The 24,038-nt window shown below is 41.9% G+C and overlaps 1 protein-coding gene and 1 long non-coding RNA gene across 3 annotated transcripts in view; one reads left to right on the plus strand and one right to left on the minus strand.

The window, feature by feature from the left end:
* LOC127373319 (PH and SEC7 domain-containing protein 1) overlaps positions 1-23,718 on the minus strand; it is a 78,330-nt gene extending 54,612 nt beyond the window's left edge. Inside the window, exons 1-2 of one of the 2 annotated variants that reach the window (XM_051417684.1) lie at positions 23,413-23,718; positions 574-3,086 (exon numbers count right to left, since the gene is read on the minus strand). In XM_051417684.1, the coding sequence (XP_051273644.1) occupies positions 574-2,805 (2,232 nt within the window). In that variant the 5' untranslated portion in view covers positions 2,806-3,086; positions 23,413-23,718. Of the gene's footprint in view, positions 1-573; positions 3,087-14,554; positions 14,721-23,412 lie in introns of those variants that run through there. The other variant, XM_051417683.1, reaches the window with a different exon arrangement.
* Positions 9,500-20,993, plus strand: LOC127373335 (uncharacterized). Its single transcript, XR_007886900.1, has 3 exons — positions 9,500-9,900; positions 20,698-20,849; positions 20,954-20,993. It is a non-coding gene; the product is annotated as an uncharacterized LOC127373335 (long non-coding RNA).
* Positions 23,719-24,038: the final 320 nt, after the last annotated feature.

A 24,038-nucleotide genomic window follows, 5' to 3' on the forward strand; every position in this document is an offset into this window, starting at 1 on the left:
AGTTAAAATGCATCTTATTTGTTTTACGGGGAGTTGAGTGCCAGGCTAGCTGTTTCCCCCTGCTTCCAGTCTTTATGCTAAGCTAAGCTAATCACCTCCTGGCTCTAGCTCAATACTTAGTCCACTGACATGAGTTTGGTATCAATTTTCTCATCATTCTCTTGGCAGGAAAGCAAATAGTATGAAAGTATAGAGTGTATCTACAGTATAAACTGCTTTTTGTAAATAAATAGTGCCAGCATATAACTCCCCATAACCAAAAACAGTTGTTTTTTTCATGTCAGTTCGTGTGGGGATTGAACAAACAAGAATACGTGATACATTAGTGGGGTTAGAGTTGTTAGTTTTTTAGTCTAAGCAAGCTGTTTCCTCCTACTTCCAGGCTTTATGCTACACTGACTGCTGCCTGGCTCCAGCTTCATACTTACAGCACAGACATTCATTTTTAACATTTCTTTTAATCGTAAGCATATTTCCCAAAATGTCAAGCTATTATTTTAACTAAATGATATAAAAAGTATGCAGTTTTAGGATTCAAAATGTGGATCAGTATCAAGCGTAATTTGTGCCCACCTGTATTCCTGAGGTGGCGGCCCCAGTCTCATTGCTCTGGTGACTGGACTGACTGGACTCTGGGGACACACAGTCCCTGTCCCCCAAACTGCCTGTCACCCCACTGGAGCTCCGCGAGGACGACCCTCCCATCGCTCCATTCTGCTCCGCCTCTGGAGGCTCTTCTACCCTCTGTAGGTGCGGTTGCTGCCCCGCCCCAAATCCCTCCATCTCATTGCCCTGTCCTTCCTCATCACAACCCTCGTCCTCCTCTGGAGAGTCTAGCACCACTGGTCCGAGAAGCAGGATCTCTCTCCTCCTCTGCTCGGCCCGTTTCTGCTGGGCTGTGGGACTGAGTGGCCGGCGCCGGAGACCGGGTTGACGATCAGCAGTTTGGCCATTGATGGATCCAACTCCTGGCTCAGCGCTCGGCCTTGGGCTGTTCTCCCCCTGACTCCCCCACTGCTGCCTGGACGTCCAGCTAACTGGTGCCTCCTCGACACTTTGATTAATAAAGAGCCTGCGAGCGAGCTCTGTGCAGTCCCCTCTCTCGAAGCAGCTCAGGTCTCCCCTCTTGTCCGGGCTCGGGGACCAGGAGTCTCTGGTGTACCGCGGGAGCTGGCGGCGATGCAGGGTGGGGGTATCTGGTGCTCGAAGCTCTGCTTGGAATAACCTGGGGTCCCTCATCGGAGAGCTGAGCTCGGTGGGAGGATGAGAAGGGCGGAGAACACGTGAGGGAATGCCGGGGGAACTCTGAGCTGCTGATAAAATTGAGCTCTGATGCTGGGTTTTCTGAATGCAGCCCTCGTCGTGTGATTCATTATTATTATGGGAGTTTGTTTCAAGTGACTGTGACTGCAAGATCGAGTTTTCAGGCTGGTGAGAGTCTGTGTTGTCAGATGCTGCCGTGTGTTGGTCATTTAAAGGGATGTTCATCTTAAGCGTTTGCTTAGACTGTTGTGCATTAGAAGTTGAATTGTGAAATTCTCCAGAGTTCGAGCCGCTTGCAGGCTCACCTAAAGCGTTGTGCAATGAGGACCTTCTTGCCTCTGTGAAAATAGAAGATACTTTGGTAGCCTCCTCTGCTAGCCTGCGGGCTACTTCAGGGCTATGAGCCGGAGAGGAGGATTTACTGTCACTTAACTGGTTCAAGCCCTCGATTACATTATTGCCAAGTTGGACGATTGCTCCCTGCGGTGAAGTGCTCCTGTTACAAGTCCTGTGAACATGTTTTTTAGTGACTGGACTGCCTGTCACACCTCGGTCCTGCCCTGACCAGTGAAGAGGACTCTGGGTCTTGACACAGGACTCAGGCTTCGAGTGAGGAGGCTGTCTGGACTGGGAGGATAGCTGGTCTGACGCAGGGCTCCGAGGCAGCCCACAAACAGCCTGGATCCTATCGGTGATGTGGTCTTTGTGGTTTGCGCTGATGGTCTGACGCTGAACGGGAGACCCAGCCCAGGACTGACAGCGCGGCTGTTGGTTGTAGCGTGAGGAGGAGGTGTGCTCAAGTGCATGGGCTAGTTTAATCCTCAGTAGAGGGGAGCCGAACTCCTCCACAGCTCTCTGGGTAGCTGCCCTGCCGATGGGGTCCAAGGCTGGTTGGCGAAGGCCGGGAGAGTACGTCTGCTGGTGACTTCCTGGAGATCGGAAAGTCAGCTTGGGACTGGAGCTGCACGATGAATCGGGACTTCCAAACCAAACTGGGTCGCTGAGCCTTTTACGAAAGTAAGACGGGGTGGATCTTTCCTCTCTGGTACCTCTCTCGCACACAGAGTTGCGTGGACTGTCCAAGGTCTTCACATTGGACTTCTCAATGTAACTGAAGGTGACTACAGACCGCTTTCCATCGCTGACCTCTTCCTCGTTAAACCTCCGGAAGTTGGGAGGTGTGTGAGGGAGAGCGACCTTTCCGGAGGAGGTCATTGGTGGAGAGTGGAAGACGGACACTTCATCACAGGGTGCACTCCAACGCTTGGTGACTGCAGGGGAGCTTCTGGCTTGCTGGAGCTGAAAGCTAACAGTGTTTCTAGAAGGAGACTGGCTGTGTGTGCAGTCCTGAACCAGACGGTGAGCTGTGGAGGTCTTAGTGACGGTCTGGCAGGCCGTCTGGCTCGCTAGCTGAGATAGGAGCTCCGCAGGACTGTCCTGAACCGAATGCCCCTGAGCAATCCCTTCCTCGTTTCCTCCCTTCTGATCTGGGGCAGACCTCACTTCCACATACAAATGAAGGACTTTTCCAGACTGGGACATGACCTCCTCTCAGGCCGTAATGAGGACAGAGAAACAGAAATGGAGCAGGGAGGGAGTCAGACAGGGTGAAAGAGACAAAAACAACTTATTTTTGTGTCCTTTTATTTGTTGGTTTGTTTGTTTTCTCTGTTTTTCTGCAGGTGGTGGGTGTCAGTTTATTTTTAGACGGTCTTTCTTCTCCCTCCCAGCGCGTCTGTGTGCAGAGCAGAGACACACAGGCTGAACGGCCAGAGGACAAACATGCCCATGGGACCCCTCCAACAGCTCCCTATTCTTCATACCTGTGAATGAAAGAAAGGAGGAGTCGTTATCTTTTTTTATCCTCAAATGACGCAAAAGACACACAGGATATTCCAGCATTTGTTGACATATAACGTGTTAGTGTCTTCTCACTGTATCAGAATAAAAACAGGTCACAAAGGATGAGGATTTACTGTATACTTGTGTGCTGGTTTGTCTGCATTATTCTGCAAGTAGCACCTCCAAAACCCTAATTGGAAGTGGAGTTTCTTTGTACTTCAAACAACGGCTACTGAAAGTGAAACTATCCCTCGTCTCTCTCCTCAATCTGTCCTGGGTTTTTGCTATTTTCTATTTATGCCTGTGAAACGAAAGGACGAGGGAATACAAGGGGACACACAAGAACATGTCATGCAGCGAGGCAGTGGCAGGCTGTTTGAGGGGCAAAATAAAATAAAAAGGGCACCAGCAGGCAGAAGGTTGTGATGCATTTATGGTGAAACAGCTTAGTCAGGGTTAGGATTAGCACCCTCAAGGGCACTTTATCACGTTATCTCCACTAGAAGGACACACAAGAGGACACTTTATTGGGTTTTATCTACCATAAGGGCTTCCAAGAGGGCACTTTTTGAACATGACAGCACCATTTTCTTTCTACTAAACTACACCTGCCAACCTGTAGTTGAACGTTAGCTATGTCTAGGTGAGCTAGCTCAGTGTTTCTTTTCTCTACAGTACTGCAGGGGGTACCAGAGAATTTAAAAAATATCAGTCCTGCATAATTCCTAAAATAATTATACTACAATAAATTCAATAAAAACTGTAACTGCAAGTTTGATAAACCATATTTTATATTCAATATTGTCATTTTCAAATCGTAATCTGACGTAAAACCACGTTACAAACACAATCACGTTCACGATGATATGTTGTTTTGTATGATACCGTACCTCTTTATATACACTAGTTTTGCACTGGTACTGGTATATAGTTACGAATAATCTGAGAACCACTGAGCTCGCAAACATAGCAAGAAGATAGTTCCTACATGAAACTGCTCACGAGGTCGGGGGATTATCTTGAGTAACTGGTTCATGATTTCTGGAAAGAGACGTTGTTGTTGAGTTCTTCAAAGAAATATTTTTGGGCTCTTTGACCACAACGAAGCCGATCTGGTTACATCACATTCGAGAGAAGACAGACATCTTTCAAAACAATCTAAAAGGATTAATAGCACAATATGTATTTTGAGTTTAACTCTCACTTTAATTATCTGAGCTATTTGGGCTGAAAAACATTTGCACGAATAAAACTAATTACTGTTTTAGTTCTGGATTGATACACATACACAATACTTTACAGCAGGGTGGTGTATGTGAGTCTGACTGGGGATTTATTGACAATAACACATTTATATCATATCACCAGGCTTATTCATTACCATCTGTAACTGGATCTCAAACAGTGGAGTGAAATCCATAGAGGTAATTTTTCTTTCTCCTGGCAGCCTCTTACTTAATTCCCCAGTAAATACGACACAAACAAACTGAGGCTGTTTGACATGCTAATTGATTCATATGAAAATAAATAATAGTACTTTAAGCCTTTATCTTTAAGCAGAGTAACAGCACTCGCTCTTGCCAAAACAAAAAGCTATAGCTAGCCAAAGTACAGTGGAAGAGAGTAGAGAGCCTCAAAATAGCTGCAAATCAAACAAAACCTCTCTTCAGATTAGGTTGAACCCAAATCCATTTAATTCACACCTCTTCTAAATGCATGCAGACAGGGATGTACATGCTATAACTTGTTCGAGGCCAGCTGATTTGATTCCGCCTCATTACAGCAAACTGATGCATTACAAAGGCGCCGCCATAAACACAGACCGGTTGGACTCAATAACAAATACATTCACTTTTTTTTCTTCAGTTAAAGCAGGTTTGTCGAGATGTTATTGTACGCTATCCCAAGGCTTTCAGATAATGTGCTTTCAGTGGGTTTAACTGTAAATGTACTGAATGACTGCGCCTTGGCAGTGCTCTTGTCTCTTTTCAAAGAGACTTGCCATCTATTTGTCAGATCAAAGCATTCATCTGCTGACGATGTGACTCCATGCTGAGGTCAGACAACAGGGGCATCTGTTTTTGTTATAAAAAATGAAGATATTTGTTGCTCAAAATTGATCCTGACCGTAGGTTTTGAACCTTTCATTCACTGATGCTGTGAGGTTTTGAGTGAGATGATGAAGGAGATGTAGAGAGTGTGATATGAAGGTGAATTGAGGTTCAGAGTTGGTTTTGAAAAGACATTTTGGCTGCCAGATATTGAAGCCACCCACCCTGGACATCCGAAAATGGGTCTGGGCTGACATCATAATAATCTGCATGTCTATGTAACATTAAGCATTGGACCTTGGGACAAACCACAGTTTTAAATATAAATATAGCACTACTTCAGCAGGTACAAACTGCTAAACTGCAAAGGAAAGCTAAAATACAAGAATTAAACACTAAATACTAATGAAATTCTCTGTCTGTGCAAGATCATTTTAAGTAAATTAAGTTGAGGTTTAAATCTAACTTTATATATAAATAAGTGAAAAATGCTGTTTTTTAGATTTAAAAAAAGCTGAAATCAGACTTCCTACAGCACAGTAATAACTGAAATACACTGAATGTTAATCAATTATTCTTAAAGGCCAAGGAATAAGAAAAAAAATCAACAATTCAATTGGAAAACTACTCAGTACCAGTGCAGTATGACTGGCTTCACTCTATGTAATGTAGCTTTTTTACCAGTAAATAACTCAATTTTAAGATTTCCTGACTAACTGACATTTAAAAGACTAATTTGTGATCAATTTAAGAACAGATAGAAACTAGTACATTAGATAATAAATCTCCCATTTTTAAATAAGTGTGAACCTATTGTGCCATCACTGCGGGTGACGTACTGCGAGTTGAGCTGCTCTCATTGGTTGCATAGTTTAGGAAACAATGGGATGTCGTTTGGAAGAAGACTGATACTAGAGATTGAGACCATAAACTCATCAGGAAACTGTGTACTGAGCTCATAAATCAACTGAGAAGTCGACTCATTTCTCCATAAGACTGAATGGTGGAGCTGCCCCCTGCTGGCCGTTACACAGACTGCAGGTTTAAGACACTTTTTAAGACAGTTCTGTCCACTATTTGATGTGCAGATATTGTAGTTAGGGTTTGTATTGCAGACAATATAAATACATATAGTCATATGTGCTTTTAGCTTTTAGCAACTGTTCAAATATGCATACTTTGAATCTCCTGTATGTATCGTCCTCCGTGGGATATACGTTGCACTGTGAGGTGTGTAGATGTTACTTGGAGTCAGAGAGAGCTCATCCTGCTGGGAGAGGAAGCAGGAAATTATCCCTCACCTCCTCCCCTCTGACTCACCATTGATAAGACCCAGCGACAGAGCTTTATCTAAATTCTGAATAAAACAATTAAACGCTCAGGATTCAGTCAATCTATTATCAATCTATTAAAGGGATTGAGTACTTGATTGTGAGAGAATATACAGTTCTCAAATGAATCATGGAAAATCAGATTAGCCTGATCCGATCACATTTTATTTTAGGAATCGCTGTGACGTTGATGCAGCAGAGATACTGAAGACCTTCCTGTGTTTAAAAACAGTACCAGCTCCTCTTCTGCCTCTCTCAACCCGCATCTCTTAAAACCTCAGAGGTTCACTGACGAGTCAAACATCAGATCCAGGTTCACCTCAGGTTCTCAACCACATCACGCACCAAACACCAAACTCTCATCGCAGAAATGTCTTCATTATCCCGCGTTTTAAATCCTGTGCTCGAGCCACTTTTTTCTCTTTGTTGAGCTAAATCCCTCGGCGGTTACTCAACCCAACCGAGCTGAATTCTTTCCAATTGTCAGCCTTCTGTTTAGCGTTCATGCAAAACGACTTTCCACGCCAATAAAGCTGCAGACAACAGAACACTTGTGTGGAAGAAAAGAAAGTCACTCAAACGAGGATGGTGAACTCCAGACTGCTGCCAGCAGCGACAGATTGGAGTTGCCTTATGGTAGCAGTGGGAGAGAACGTGTGTGTCGAAAATTGAAGTTGACAGAACAAAGAGAACTTGTGAGGGACTTGGCACGCAAGGCGAGCAACTTTCCCTCCTTGACCCCAAATGATGTTTCTGCCCTCGCTTCAAAGAGACCAAACTCAATCTCACCAATCCTTTCAGCCTAACAAATTCTCCTCCTGGCTCTCAATTATTTTACCCAGCCTCTCTGCGTGGAGTCGCAGCGACATTTGTCCGGCTGTTTGCTGCAGTTTTGACCCTTACATCCACTACTGGCTCTTATCTAATTATGTTTTTTACTATGTGGGTAAGAGAATAAAAATGCAATAAAAATGTTTCTAATTAGCAAACAACTTTTACTGCCTCTCCATTTGTCACACTCTATCATTTGTCATTCTCACACCTCGGAGCTACTGTTCCCACAGCTACACCATTCACAAAAAAGGGCCTTTGTCCAGTTGTTGGAGACTCCACAGGGTCCCATTGTTTATAAAGGTGTGAGGAAGACGACGTGGCTCCTTGGGCTGCATCACAAATGTGATAGAGATGGTTTAAGGGATGAAGCCACTCAGCAGATTATAGATATGATTTGTCATCTTTCACATTAAGCTGGCTGCAATTAAAAATTCCGTCCACATTTTTAAAAAATGCCTTTCATTTAGTGTAGACGACGAAAACAAAGCTCTTGGAAAACAATGAAGTAGTTTCTTAAACTTTTTACCTCATGTGCCACCTCAGAAACTATCATTATGACTGACGTTAAAGATTTACTTTATTAATCCCAATGGGGAAATTATTACATTTTTTTAATTATATTTTTATAGAACTGCAAATGTGGAGAGACTGTGGAGTAATGGGCTGCCACATGGTGGTTCCCTGGGAGCAGTTAGGGGTTCAGTGCCTTGCTCAAGGGCACCTCAGCAGTGCCCAGGAGGTGCAACTGGCACCTCTCCAGCTACCAGTCCACACTCCCTACTGTGGTCCATGCTGGACTTGAACCCTCCGGTTCCCAAGCCAAAAAAATAAGCCAAAAAATAAGATACAGCAGAGCAGGCCGACCCTGTTCAGACAGTTCACACAGGAGGAGATTATTTATTGTCGACTGTTGTTGAATCCTGAACGAGACCAGTTTAAGAACCAGAGCTAATTTGGTGGGAAAGGGGTCCTCCTGATCCACACTTCCCTTCATAATAGTTCCAGTTTGGAGCCACGACTGCAGTGCTTCTGAACTATTCATTTTACCTCCACTGACTATCTTACCGTCACATTTCAGCCCACTACTAACCATGGATGTATGTGTGCGCCACGTGCATGAACATGACTATGTAGTAGGCTAAAAATAAAATATTACAGGAAACACAAAATGTATATTAATCTTGTAGTTCAAGTGTTGTCATTTTAATGTTTTAGTAGCCTATTTTAAAAGTATTATATGTTTTTAAATCAATCTATTTCCTCCATGTAAACCACTAAAGGCAGCTCCACCAGTGGTACCATAGTTTGAGAACCAGTGACTTAGGCTGTCAGGAGCTGTTTGACAGTAAAGTTAGTGGATCTTCAAATGGAATAAAAGCCCTGCTTTTTTAAAAATGCATGAGGCTGCACTGAGGTGGGCGTGGCACACTCTTCATCATAAATGAGACGGAGCTGGTGGAGGCAGGGCCGGATCTAGAGATATATTTAAGAGAGTATCATGGAGACTTTAACCTCTTAGACCCTGCTGGAGCATACGATTGATCCACGGCTGTAGGTTGTGTAGACAAACATCGTGCAAACTCTGAACACTTCAGAAATATCAAATATAGTTTGAGCTGTGGGGAAAATGTATGAAACGATGCAAAATACATTGAATTTTTCTGTTAAATGTTGGAACAAGCACATACAAAATAAAAATGTAATAATACATTATTTTCACTTAAACCTATTTTATGTGACAATTAAACCATATTAGCTTATTATGTTTCTGCTGTTTACGTTCCCTATATACAAATTCAAAAGATGTACTGTAGAATTATTTCCAGTGTGTATAAGTATATAAATTAAACTATATATATGTTGATTTATTCTATTATATTTATCCGTTATGTTATTCTATGAGTTGTTTCTATGTGTGTAGCATGAAGGAACTACAAACTTACAGCCCCGTGTTACATAACGATGAATACATTTCCTTGATTCCTTGATAATGTGGCCACATAATTAAATAAAAGGTTTTAAGTTCCACCTTTTAATGTATTGTTTTGAAAATGAATCTAAATTAATGTGTTCAATTCGACAGCAGCTGGGGTTACAGGTGGCATCTGCCAACCGATGGCGCCCCTCTACATCCGCCCCTGGGTGGAGGGACAGGGATTATTCTTAGATATGATTTGTCATCTTCGTCGCCACCGAAAGAGGAAGCCTGTAGGATGGGAGAACATTGGCCGGTATCGATTCTGGAAAGAGCCGAGATGAGCCTCAACTTCATTCATGCCCCTTCGATCCATTGACTCATCATCTGAGACAGATGTTGATGGGAGCAGGCGAGATAAAGACGGGTGAGAGAAAGAGCACGAGAGATGGATGGCGAGCAGGAAACAGGGAGACGGGCGGTGAGAGAGGAAGAAGGCAGGATGAGAGAGTCATGTATATGAAGGAGAAAGCTCTGCTGGCAGTCGGCCAGAGTGATGGGAGTGTAGAGTTACAGGAAGGTCCACGTTAGAAGCACACAACAGCAGATGTAACGTAACACCTTTTCTTCTGCAGCGAGAAAGCGCAAAGAGACCGTTTAAAGGGTAAGTTCACCTAAATCACAAAAGATTTTCAAACTCAGTCTGTATTCACACTAAATCAAGCGTTGCAGCACTTCCTGCAGGGTTGTGCGGAGGTGTGTTTATTCAGAAAATAACTTTTTATTTCTCACTACCGCTGCTCCCTCTCTTCATTCACTCTCTGTCTCACTCTACCAGCTCTGCTCTCTCTTTCTCAGCCACCAACGTCGGGTTGTGTTTCTCTAAAAGTTGATTCATTTTCAGCATTTTGTAGCAGGGTTGCTGTGAGGACAGTTGGATGAGTTTCTTGATGGACTTGTTGAACTACAGTATAATTATTTTAGGAATTATGCATGGCTGATATTCTTTTAAATGAGCATTTTAAAATGAATGATCACATATCCCCTTACAGTACTCCAAACTACCCCTAGGGGCACGTGTACCCCCATTTGAGAGACACTGAAACATGGAGTCAGAGCTGAACAGGAGCACTGAAGGACAAAATGTAAAACTTTAGCTTCACCTCTCGACATACATCGGTAAAAAAAAATTAAAAAGCCACAGCTGCTCAGTGTTGATGACTCATCCTCCTGTTGTCCTAATGGGTCACAATGCTCACAGAAGGACACACACACACACACACACACACACACACACACACACACACACAAGATGGATCAACTCCTTGGCTGAGCGTTTATGCGTCAAATCACACAGGTAATTAAACCCCAAACAGCATGTGCTGCTCTAATATTAGCTCCCTGGATACGATGGGGGTGAGGCGGGGGCTCATGCTAATATTAGCTCTCAGTTTGCTTGTTGCTGGCGTGGTGCACTTGCAGCTATGATTTCAGCAACATGACAGGTAGTAACACATTAAAGCCTCGAGAGATTAAGAAGGTTTGAATGAAATAGGAAGCAGATATTCAGGCACTATCCCAGCGCAGCTCCCCAACCCCCTCGATCATCCACTCACATTGATCAAAGCGGGTATTGATTCCTCTACATGTAATATTAGGTTACATCATACTGTATTTGGCACAGCTGCCTACTAGTGCAAATTCCCAAGAAATGGCCGAGGGCTCACTGTCACACCCAAAATACACAGCTCAAGCTCGATGAACTTCCACCGCTCTGCATCGTAATTAACCGAGAGGCGGCTAAAGAGGATGAACTGGAATTAAAGCGGCGAGTGTCAGCGCTGTCTAAGAAACATGACTTTGTTTGCATTTGATACAAGGCTGCCTTCAGCTTCTCCTTTTCTCCTTTTCTGCCTTCAAAGACACAGTCAGACAAAAGAGATGGGTCCTCTGACTCATGCAGAGGCACAAAAAAGTGTGTATATACGTGTGCGTGTGTGTGTGTGTGTGTGAGAGAAGAAAGATGCAGAGAGGCTTATTGGGGGAGAGAAGAAGGGAGAGGCATTCAATCAGCAGCACATTGGCCATGACCTCGCTGCCTCCTCCACTCACTACCTTACATGCCCACGGGAATCTTCAGTCGAGAGGCTGCATTAACGTACAATAAACAACCTGAAACTTTAACATTACAGCAGAATAAACTGTATCATCCATAGAAATCTCTGATATTCAAACCAGCTGCTCGTCAAACTCGTGCTTATTCAACGTGTTGTTTCTGATGTGTCATACTGTAGGTGTTCATCCAGTCTGTCCACCTGTCATTACTTTCTCCGTGCACAGGGTTTGTTATTACCTCCAAAGGTTTATAGTTGCTGCTCTGTGTGCACAAGATGACACGGAAATAAGAAGACACTGGATTTTCAGGCAAAAAGCCTCCAGGCAGCATAAAAAAACCCAGTATAAATTATTTAAATTAATTAAATAAGATGCAGAGTCTCACTACTGGACGCCGTGTCCCTTTTTTTTCTTCCCGGGAGCCTATTTTTAGCTGGTTTTGGACTATTTAAAGGACCAGTGTGTAGGATTTAGCAGCATCCAGTGGGAAAGGTGCAGATTGCAACTAACTGAACACTGCTCGCGCCTGTATTTGAAGACCTGGGAATGAGAAGAGGATATTAAATGTGTCAGATAAACTACGGTGGCTGCGAACCTTGCAAAAAACGTGAAAGGCCCAAATATTGAGCTCAATTTAACCAGTAACAACAATGGTTTGCATAATATCCCAGCAGAGGAACATTATTTTATTATTATTTTCAGAGTAAGACCATTTATACAACTTCTTGCTCCCAGTGTTGAAATGAAGCAGCTGTTTAGTTGTTGTGAATGTTTCTGGAGCCTTCATTTAAGATAAAGTCACAGATTTATTTACACAACACAAGAAAATGTGATTATATTTAAGAGTAGTTGGCTGGTTTCTAGAAGGGCTGTTTGTTTTGCAGTGTTTAATGTGAATAAATAAACTACTCTATGTTATTTTCTATGCCAGTTGTGTTTAGCAGCTCCTCTAAACTCATTGGGATTCATCGTCAAGAAACCACAAATGTCTGAACAACATTTCATGGCACAACAGTTGTAGAGATATTTCAGTCCGGACCAAAGTGGTGGACAGACAGACAGAGAGACTCATTGCCATCTCTAGATCCATGCTGCTAATGGTTAAATGCGCTGTTTAACACCGTGTTGGGTTGTGTGGCCCGCTACCATAACCAACAGCCTCCATATTTGACGGAAATGAGACAATCAACTATCTTTGGCCCCACGTTTACGACCTTTACATCTCTGAGCTGCCATATGACAGGAAAACCCTAAATAAACCATTTTCCTATAATATGATGTAATGATCCCCAACCAGCAATGTCTTTATAATCTCACAGAAAGTGACAGAAACAGAAACAGAAACCACTTATTCCCAGCGGGCGACCTCGCTCGCCCTATTATCTCCGCTGTGGGGTCACGTTCTGCTGAACAGGTCAATGTGCCAGGCTTTAGAGAGGACAGCGGCACAGTGACACTGATGCAGACAAAATAGCTCTTATTCTGTCTTCCAACGCCAGGCTGGAGAGACTTTAAACGCCCTTCTAGAGATAAAGCCAAAGACAACTTTGACAGAAAAAAACAAGATGACTAACTTTTTATCCTAGAGTTCAAGCGGAGAATTAGTCAACCATGTTATCCAGTCCTGCCAAAAGACTCTTCTAATGGGGCTCCAAACTAGTGGCTATCGACAAAATAAGGCTGCAACTAACGACTGTTTCTTCCCTTTGATGAGTGACCCTTCAGCGCACCAAAACACAGCTCAGTGAAAAATCATCTGTCCGCTCTAATGCCTCGGCTGCAGCGCGCCTACAGTACATTAATGTCACCATCTACACTTTCAGAATGGTCAGAAGATGTGCCTGCTGATATATGGCAGTGATACTCAGCGGCCTCATCATGTGGTTTTTATTTCCAAAGCCTAAAATAAATTCTGTTAAATGTCAAAAAGGGGGTCAAGCTGTGAGGAAGAGCTTGCAGTCAACATCAGTACCATCAATAAGGACACCTGCATCTGCTCAAAGGTAATGCTGTCATGATACAATATAATAATTTTAACCCAAAAGAATTGTTAAAACTGATTACATTGAACATTTTAAGCAGCACAAACTGAATTTTGTGAGTTACAGAAAGTACTTTTTAGGTATTTTGTTTCACAAATACAAATGACAAAATAAAGTTAGTGTCACTTAAAAGTACTGAAGCTAATTGATCGAGAATATTTTTATAGCTTACAAAATAGTTCGTTTTACATGAAATGTTCAGCGTAATCGGTCTCAACACTATTTTGAGTTAAATCAACTTATCTGGTTTTACAGTGACTGTAATGAGATGAGAAATTATTCTAACTCAAAAAAACTTTTGAACTTACTGCGTTGACTATTTCTCTCCTCAAATCTGTTCACAAACATATTTTACTGTTTATCTGGAATAAACTCGAGGCTTCAAAACGGTTCTCCACAAACCGATGGGTGACGTCACGATAGGTTCACACTTGACACTTCCAACCTGAAGCATCTTTCTCGGCTCTGATTGGTTGTTTTCGTTCAGGCCCGGTGGATTCTTGTAAATCCCATCAGGAGCACCAGGAGGAGCCAGAGGAACCTGAGTTTTCCCACAGATTATCTGTCTCGTGCTCTACTGTCAGGATTTAGTGAAAGTTTTAGCAAATATGACAAAAAGTTATTTTGATAAAAGTTACCTACTGCAGCTTTAAAGTGTGTTATAATTTGAACCGTATACATTTCCAGACTGATCACATCACAATATATTTACTGAAATTCAATAACAACTATTAGCCAGCAGCAGCTCATTATTGGCGTAGATAAGAGTGTGGTATTGCATGTACTGACATGTTCACATGCATTCATTATACAGAAATATGCAGTCCTTCATTTCACACACCCTCACACATGTTCTCTCATTCATGCCTTCACACTCACTATCTCACCCACCCACACAAACACACACACATATACCGAAGAGAGTCCCACTTCTTTCTGCCCATTAGTCATCAGTTCGTAAGTCTCACAGCGTGACACGCACATGTGGATCATCTGTATCATCTTGCAAAACCTGCCAACTACCTCAGCGACTGTTTATCAGGATCGACCCCGAGCTGTCAGCACAAGCCAGAGACACCAGTAGCTACATTTGTACTATAGACACACCAACACATACACAAAATCTTTCATCTCCTCCTCTCATCTCAATCTCACACTCACCTCTCCTCCTCTCACAGCCGCTTCATCCATACAGGATTTACACCTCCCACATGGTTTATCTTGTCTCATCCTCTCTGTTATTCCTTCTTCCTTCCTTCTCATCTTCCCTCCTTCTCTGAGGCAGAGCAGTGCAGACCTGTTCGACCAGCACAGCCTGCCTTCTCCCTCCCTCTCTCCCTCCCCGGCAGCAATGCTCACACTCAGCCAACCTAGCCCTGCCCCCTTCCCGTCCCTCTGCCTTTCACATGCATGCTGAGTCAGTGAGTAGTTAGTAGGGGTATATGGAGGGAGGCACGGAGGGAACGTGCATGACAAGGAGGCATGGAGTGTTTAAAGGCCCCGGGGATACTCGTACAGGCTGGATCGCCTCCATGTGGGACACGGTTCAAAATAAAAATAAATAAATAAGTGGCAGATGTGAGTGGATGAAAACTGGACATGTGGTCTGATCTGTAGGGTGGGAACATCTCAAGCATGTGTGAACCCCTCCTCCCAAACACCTCAGCGGTTAATGAAAAGATGGGAAATGAAGACGTCTAGCTGGTCACTACATTAGAAACATAAATACCACGTGAGTTTATGTAGAACAGCAATTCATTCATTCATTATTATTTACATATAAAAATTTGGGTTTTAGGGAATTTTTACATGTGATAAATTCACATTTTTTAACGTGCAAAATCACCAATTTCACACATAATACCACACGTGAAACAGCATTTTTTGACAGTGCTGTGTAATATTTTCTGTGCATTGTTGTAGAAGATTGAATAATAGAGAACTATTTTACTTTACTCATCATGCTCAGAAATATCAGGAAGAATTACTATGTTGAAGGTTTTGTTTCAGATTCGAGTGGCTGAATATAAAGGCAGGCATACAGATAAAGATACAACCAAATTTGTTTAGTTTTTTATATTGTTAGTTTTACCTTTTAATTTTTTTATTATTGCTGTCCTGCCCAGTACTGTTAGTCATACAAAATCTAGACTTTATCACCTTTTATATTGTAGGAAATAGTAGAAAGAAGTCTCAATCTAAGCAATCGTCTGTACTTCTGTATTAATGTCTTTTAAAACTCGTGTTTGTTGATGCCATATTTTGATGTCTTGTGGTGATTTTAATTCTAAATACCAAACTTCCATATTCTGGACAATAAAGTAAAAACTAAAAACTTCTGACAGAACTACACTGTAGGCCAAAAGTATATGGACACATACAATAACAGTACCTTGTGTACTTTTGTTCTGGGGTTGCCTTTCATGGTTCGGCCGCGGCCCCTCAGCTCCAATTAAGGCAGATCTTAATCCGACAGCACACAATGATATTTGAACAATAATCAGTTCCCTCCAGGATTTTGTGGGTTTATTTTGGGATTGTTCTGGTCTATTAAATGTCTGATTTCATGGCAGCTTTTCTAACAACTTGCGACGCATGTTTGGATGTTTTTACGCAGGTTTTTTGCAGTGGAGTTGTGGAAAAAATTATAGCAGCAATTTATGAGTTTGTGATGACATTCAACAATCACACGGGGCTGTAAAGTTCAGGCGTCCAGAAACATTCGACCGTGTTGTGTAACATCTATATTTGGTACGTATAGCAATATGCTGCTTCAAGTTATTTTGTGCCAGTTTTTGAATAATTAAATAGCGCATAAAGAGCAACACCCTGATAGTTCCTCTTATTGCTGTTGGAGCAGATCCATTACAGGACATCTGTATATGATGAATATTAAATAAAAAAAAGTTCCTCAAAGAAGACAAAGACACTGACTGACATATGTGAGCTTGGATTCATCAAAAACCTTTTATAGGGTCTGGAAACATCAGAGAGAAAAGAGCAGGAAAAAAGCTTGCTCTCACTCCACTGAAATATTAAAGAGACCCATGGAAGCCTTGAATGGACAAAAACACTTTTTCACTCTCATTTTATCTTCATACGAACATGTTGACTCAACATCCACAGTCAGGTTTAAACTACCTCCAATCCTTGATTTATTGAAGGTTTGTACACTCAATGTTGTGTTTATGACCAAATCCAAGCAAAAGTTATGGTTGAAGCTGCACTAAGTGTACAAGTACACCGCTGTTATTGTCTTAAATCACAAAACGGGGCAACAAAAAGGTCATTTTGAGCCTCCTAACCCCACTCAGTGAGACTATGCAGAGTAAAATGTTTCCCTGTAGAGAGTCCACACTGGCTGAAGGTATTTTTTGACTTTGGTAAAGTCCTTCAAAGGTTCAGAAATATAAACCATAATTTGTAGTAATTTTTGAACAGTGTGTCCTTGATTTCAGACCAAATTAAACAACAGCAGCTCCTAATTTTTGGATTAGATTTTGTCGGCTAAAATTAACAATCACTGGATTTTTATCAGACGTGGCGACCGTCCAGGAAAGCCCACATGAAATGTAAATCATAGAGCTGTTTGCTTCCACATATTTACTTATTTCCTGTAAAAACAGGCAGCTAGAGAGGGACTAGCCCCCTGGTCGAGCAGCTGTAGCGGACCCATTAGCTGACTCTGTTGGACGGGGAGCTCCCACTGAACAGCACAACCAGACCGGGACTGAATGCAGCATCTGATGCCGACTGAGGACAGGAAATAAAGTACAGAGGTGTTTTATTGCTGGTTTTGGCTCCTGGCACCCCAGGGTTAAGTCGAGCTAACTAGCTAACGACATCTAACATTACTGTTAGCGACAGTTAGCTTCTTCTAGCAACAAGTCCACCTGGAAACTCCATAAATCACCTCGGTACCGCTGTCGTCAATCTGTCCTCTGTCTGTCCCTGAGGTCGTGTTCACTGGGAGGCTGCTGAGCCCCCAAAAAAGAGCAAACCGCAACAAACGTTTACCGTTTTATGCAAAAACTGACCCAGGTTGTAAACACACACTCAACAAACACACACACACACACACACACACACACTTTCAGCTGGTATTCGTGCACTCTTTCTCTGATCTGCAATCAGTCGCTCTGTTTATGTATCTCTGTGATGTCCAATGTCAGGGTGACTGCCCATAAGACACCAGGTCCCTCTCAGATTTACAACCACTGATAAACTCTGGCCTTCACGACTATAACTATTCTCCTTCTCCTCTCATCCAAATCGTCCTTCGGGGACTCAGAAGAGAAACCTCGTAAGCACAACAGACCCCCAAATCAACGTTTTAGGGAGTCGAGAAGTTTTTAAATGGGCTCAGAGTCAGAAATCACATCGGTTTTCTTGATAGAAACATAGATGGAAAGATACCTGAACATATGTGAACATGTCATTATGATACAATGGGCCTCATGAAGAAACTAGAAGAACAGAAACCATCCAGATAGACAGACAGACAGACAGACAGACAGATAGATAGATAGATAGATAGATAGATAGATAGATAGATAGATAGATAGATAGATAGATAGATAGATAGATAGATAGATAGATAGATAGCAGTTATGCATTTTTATCCTTTGACCTCTACTCAGCCCTTGGAGCAGGCAGCTCATTTATCTAAATAAAACAGACGCTGAAACGTCAGCAAACTCTGGCCCTCGTCATACAGCTTCCTCCAGGATAGAGTCTGTCTGGGTAACAACATCAGCTCCTCAGGTCCTCTAAGAAGACAGAAAACAGACGAGGCAAAACCTACAGCTAAAGCAGCTTATGTTTACTCATATTAATATGTTAGTATGTTCGACACTGACGCACCTCTGACAAGGGATTCAAGGTCGCTTTCTAAGCCTGTTCCTCAAAGTGTGGCTCGACAATACTAGAAAAAACAGTTTGTCAGCCGCCTGATCGCACCTGATTTCCTCCGTGTGTGTGTGTGTGTGTGTGTGTGTGTGTGTGTGTGTGAGGTGAAACAGGTGAAAATGACAGGCAGCTATCAGCAGGAGCCCATCTCTGCAGACTGCACCAAGCAGCAGCGAGCCAGCTTTTACCTTCCAGCAGTGTCAGCAACTCCTGAAGGCAGATGTTTTTTTAGTTTTTTTCAAAAGCAGCAACAACTCTCTCCATCTCGACCGCCGTCCTATTTCAGACAAATAACGTTAAAGGACAATCAAATTAATTGATGGCGTTGATTGCCTCCAGCGGCCAGTGGTGGGGTGAACTTGAAAGTCCTACAGAGACAAACAATGCCACTCATTGATCGATGGGGTTTTAAAAATAAACTCCTTAGTGTGACAAGTGGAGGATCACGATTGGATCTTCTCTTTCTTTCAATCTGTCCTTCAATCCCAACTGTCTTTACCCCACTTAGCTAAGGTAAAGACTATACAGGAGTTGATTAATGGATTAGTTGAGCAACAAAAATCATTCGACAACTATCTGCCAATCATTTGAGTCATTTATCAAGAAACAGAACAAGGTTACTGGTTCTCAGATGTCACCTTTATATAATTGTAAATTCAATATCTTTATGAACAAAAAAAGGACATTTGAACACGTCACCTCAGGGCTCTGGGAAATTCTGATCTGAAATATCTTCTGACTGTTTTATAGGCGAAACCATTGTTGGTTGAATCCTAAATTTAAACTGACTCATAAATAGAATTATTGGAAATTAAAGGAACATTTATGACATTGTTTCATCCATAATTGTTGCTGTTTTTACTCGCAACTCCAACAAAAAAATGTTGGAACAAGAAGAGAGGGCCTCCTAACACAAATCATTTCACTGTGGTTTGTGGTTTACATTGCTGGGGTGAAAACGCCACCAAGATTCCCAAAAAGCTCACAAACCTGTACAAAGCAACCAAAGGACATTTTTATCAAAGCTAGTAGACAGTCCCAAGGTTGGCAATGTCAGTTGGTTTATCTACTTTAGTAGCAAAAACTCATCTCATGGTCAGTGGTGAAAGCATTCTCATTTCTTGACTCGGTCTTGACTAGTCCTGGTTTTGGACTCGCCTTGGACTCGAGAAAGGTGGTCTTGACTACAGCACTGCCTGGAAGACATTCTGTATTGCACTACTTAGCCTGCAAGTGGAATAATACAAGACATTTCCTTCAAATCGAGGCATCATAACCCGAATCAAGTCCAAATATTCACAAGTGCATTACAGAACTTGTGATACATGTAACTCGACGCCTTCATTAAGCCCTTTGGAATCAGATAAACTGTGATACCACTTGCTGCTGAACACTTTGCAGGGCATTCTGGGCTATCAAGCATTGAGGAAAAAAATCAATTACTGGCATTGAAATGTTACCAAACAGCCAAGAATGAAGTCTGTATCCCCGGACTCATACTGCACTGTGTCTCAGTGTCCATCACGACAAAATGAGGAGGCATTTCAACGTGTAACGAGGAGAAAGCGCCTCTACAACAGATTTGCGTTTCATTAATCACACAGGATCCAGGCCACTGCAAAGCGCTCCATCTGCACCGCAGCCAACATACAGAAAAAGCCTCACAGATTGGAGCAGCTAGCAGCAGACGACCACTCATTATACGGAAACACAGCAGGATTGTAAAGCGCTAATGCTCGCCATCATCACACAAGCTCACTCCTATCCAAATGCTAAAAGGCCCGATTCATTGCCAGCGCTCTCACCTCCTGAATGCGACTCCCACTACCACACCTCCGAAAACGTATTCCTGGCTTTGAGCAGAAGATACACCACACAGCTCTTCTCATTACAGCTACGCCGGCTTTTCAAGTTCTTCCCTGCAAAATATGCTAGTTCCTTTGAAACAAAAAGGCAACCCAAAACTGAGCAAATGATGTAAAAGACAGAGGCAGTAACCATGGGCTGGTGAGCAAAGAGTGGGAGAGTGTAGGAAGAAATGAAAACAAACGTGGGAAGGAGAAAAAAAACTGTAATTCAAGACCGCTCTGGTCACTAATGCTGTTATTTCTCAGCAGCATTAACAACGTGAGAATGGAAACAGGGCTGACCATCTCAATCTTCCAATAAGAGCTGATGGGAACCCAAACATTGTTAGTGCTAACCACTTTGTTATCACAGCTCGCACACAGGCCAGTGAGGCATCTCTGTGTGTGTCCTTGCTCTCCACAACACAACCCGTTATCCTCTAACTGAAGGACAAGCCTGCGGATATTCTGGATTTCTTAGTGTCAATAAATGTAATGATCAGCAATCAGAGGATCCTGTGCTTTAAAAGATATTTCTCTATTTTTCAGGCTGATGTTCTGCTAACTGACGGCGGTTGCTGGTTCGATAAATAGTAAAACTAGGCCTATAACAGCTCTGTTTATAAGGTTAATAAGGCGTCATGAAAGCACCAGGAGATGCGTTCAATGACAAATGAAAGTCTGGGAAAAGAAACCAACAGGTAATAAGAAATCTAAATTAAATATGATAACATTTTGTTGGAAAAACTTTAGCTGAATTACTTTCCTGTATAATATATTTGGTATTATATTATTATATTTACAGATGAGGTAGAGTTTGGTGAACTGGTGGGAGGAGAGAGACAGCAAGGTTCAGATGAAGATACACAAAGTGAGTTGTTGGTATTTTTTTTTTTTTTTTTTTATATTATTTTTTTTTTTTTTTTTTTATTTTTTAAATTTTTTTTTTTATTTTTTTTTTTTTTTTTTTTTTTTTTTTTATTTTTTTTTTTTTTAGGGGGGTAGGGGGGTTTTTTTTTTTTTTTCTTTTTTTTTCTAAGTTTTTAAAAGAGAAAAAAATAATTTTTTTTTGGGTTTTTTTTTTTTTTTTTATTTTTTTTTTTTTTTTTTTTTTTTTAAAGGTTTTTTTTTTTTTTTTTTTTTTTTTTTTTTTTTTTTTTTTTATTTTTTTTTATATTTTTTTTTTTTTTTTTATTTTTTAAAAAATATTAATTTTTTTTTTATTTATATTTTTTTTTTTTTTTTTTAATTTTTTTTTATAAATTAATTATTTTTTTTTTTTTTTATTTTTTTTTTTTTTTTTTTTTTTAATTAATTTTTTTTAAAAATTTTTGTTTGGGTTTTTTTTTTTTTCGGGTGGTGGTTGCCCTCCCCCACCCACAAAAAATTATATTTAAATTTTTTTTTTGGTTAAAAGGGTTTTGTTTTCTTTTGTGTGGTTTTTTTTAAAATTTTTTTTTATTTTAAATCCCTTAAAAAATTTTTTTTTAAAAAAAAGGGGGGAAAAAAAAACCAAAAAGGAAAAAAAAGGATGATAATCAAGATAACACACCCTCCTGCTGCTCTTAATACGAGCTAAATCAACAAATTTGTGTTAATCCGCAGCTAAAAATAGTCCCCAACAAATACACAATTTACTCCTGTTTGAGTAACGTTTGCTAAAAAACTACAATGCCCAGGTGTTTTTTAAATATAAAACTACATAGGTAGGAACCACTGGGCTTCAGACAGGGAAGGAAAGTTGGAAAGTAATCGATAGATCGACAAACATATTGCTGGTTTTGGTCTTTGTACTTAAGGTTTTTCACTCTGAACACATTTAGTAATTGAAGGCTGCTATTTAATCCAAATTAAAGTAACATTTAGTTCTGCAACACAACAAACACTAAGCAGTTAAAGTGCAGTTGACTTCTGGAGTCCTTCAGAGAGACGCTCCGACAGGCAGCCCTGCAGACGTGATGGGAGGGAGGTAGATGTGTGTTTCTGTGTGTGTGTGTGTGTGTGTGTGTGTGTGTGTGCTTTACTTCTCTCCAGGAAAGGTGAGAAGAATGGAGTCTTTTTCTACCCCCATCATCCATTCACCGAAACCCAGAGTCTAGACTGAGCCCCAGATGGAGGGTGAGGGGGGGGGGATTCATAAACTGCAACAAATGAAGACAAAATGCTTCCAGCTGCCCTTGGTGGACGAGGATGGATCTGCTGTCGTGCTTCGTATGGAAGAGGGGAGACGTTTGACGGGGTCTTCAACCGCTCTGTCCTCTCTGCAGAGACTTTTCCTGCAGTGGCATTTGTCAACAGGAGCTCGCATTAGCATACAGCCAAATCCTGTCAAATATTGATTATTAGATTTCTTCAGGGATTCTTTTTCCCCCCCTATTATTGATTCATCTGCTGATCATATTCTCAATTCATTGTTTGTTCACTGGCGTCAAATGTCAGGAAATCAAATGCTTCAGTCCGTCAAATGATTCAAATGTGATCATAGAAGCATTAGATAACTAGAACATGTGAACATTGGAGGAGCTGGAAATATTTTTGCTTTAAAAAACAAACTTGTTGCAGATTTTCTGCTGTTAATCGATTGATTGTTTCAGCTTCAATTGATGTAAAATCTAGAAAAGTCTATGGATGGATGGCAAAGTTTGTGTTTGCCTCACTGCTGAAGACTCAAAAAACCCCATATTAAATCATGAAACATAAACCAACTGCAGTAAGCTATCACTATTTTCTGCTTTCACTCAACAGGAAATCTCATTATTCTGCAGCAGGCAGACAAACATCTCCAATTATCTGTGTTTCTGAGGACATATGGACACCAAAAAAACCCTGAATTACTCATTCAAAAACCCAGCAGGTCTGCAGTCACCTGTGTGCCTCTTGTGTTCAGGTGCAACAAACTTAATCTAAAACCCTATCACGTACACACTCACCTTATCAGATAAAACAGTCCAGTGCCAACTTTTTTTCTGCCAAGGACGAAAAACTTAACTGCAGAGCTGCGAGCGGCACGCACGGATGCGTCAATGACCGCGGTCGTTAGTGACCTTTCTCCCGCGGCTCTGCACCCTACAGGTCCGGGCTGTGTGTGTCAATGATGCAGTGCACACTCACTGTACGTGGCTCAAGTTGTGCACTTATACTGCGTGCATCCGAGGCAGCAGCGCGCACACAGAGAGAGAGAAACACCGCAAGAAGAAAAAAAAAACCCCGCAACAGTCATTCCTTCAGTGAACACGACGGACGGCAGCAGAGGAGATTACTCACCAGGAGATGTGGTGTTATCTGTGGGGGGGGCAGCAGCGATGGTCTCCCCGGTGCTGGAGATGATGAGATGCTGCAAATGAGACACTGCGGTCCACATTGATCCGCTTCCTCCAGCTCCAGTGTGTGTGTGTGTGTGTGTGTGTGTGTGTGTGTGTGTGCGTCGTGTGCAGGGTGAGGAGGAGAAGGGGACGGTCTGTTTCACGTCAGGTGGAAACACAGACGTGATGCTGTAAAATGGACAGCTCCCCGTCGGGTTTTTACCGTCCGCCTCAGCTCACAGACATCTCAACTCTTCTCTCCCTCCCTCCCTCTCTCTCTCTCTCTCTCTCTCTCTCTCTCTCTCTCTCTCTCTCTCTCCCTCCCCCCTCCCCACCGGGCTGGGCATGCCCAGTCTCTGCTTCCTCATGAGCATCAGTTTATTACTTACTTGCAGCTTTAAGTTAGTCAGATTGATTTCTGTCTGTCTGTATCTTCATCATCATAGATCACGTGTAAAATGTGGTTGTTATTGAAGTATGATTCATGCATAAGTGTGATTCATCACTAATTCACTTCCCTACAAATAAAGCCATGGTACAGTTCACACATTAACACAGGGGCGTGTCGGGGGGGGGGACCCCCATTAC

This window comes from Dicentrarchus labrax, unplaced genomic scaffold, assembly GCF_905237075.1.
Source record: "Dicentrarchus labrax unplaced genomic scaffold, dlabrax2021, whole genome shotgun sequence".
Classification (NCBI taxonomy): domain Eukaryota; kingdom Metazoa; phylum Chordata; class Actinopteri; family Moronidae; genus Dicentrarchus; species Dicentrarchus labrax.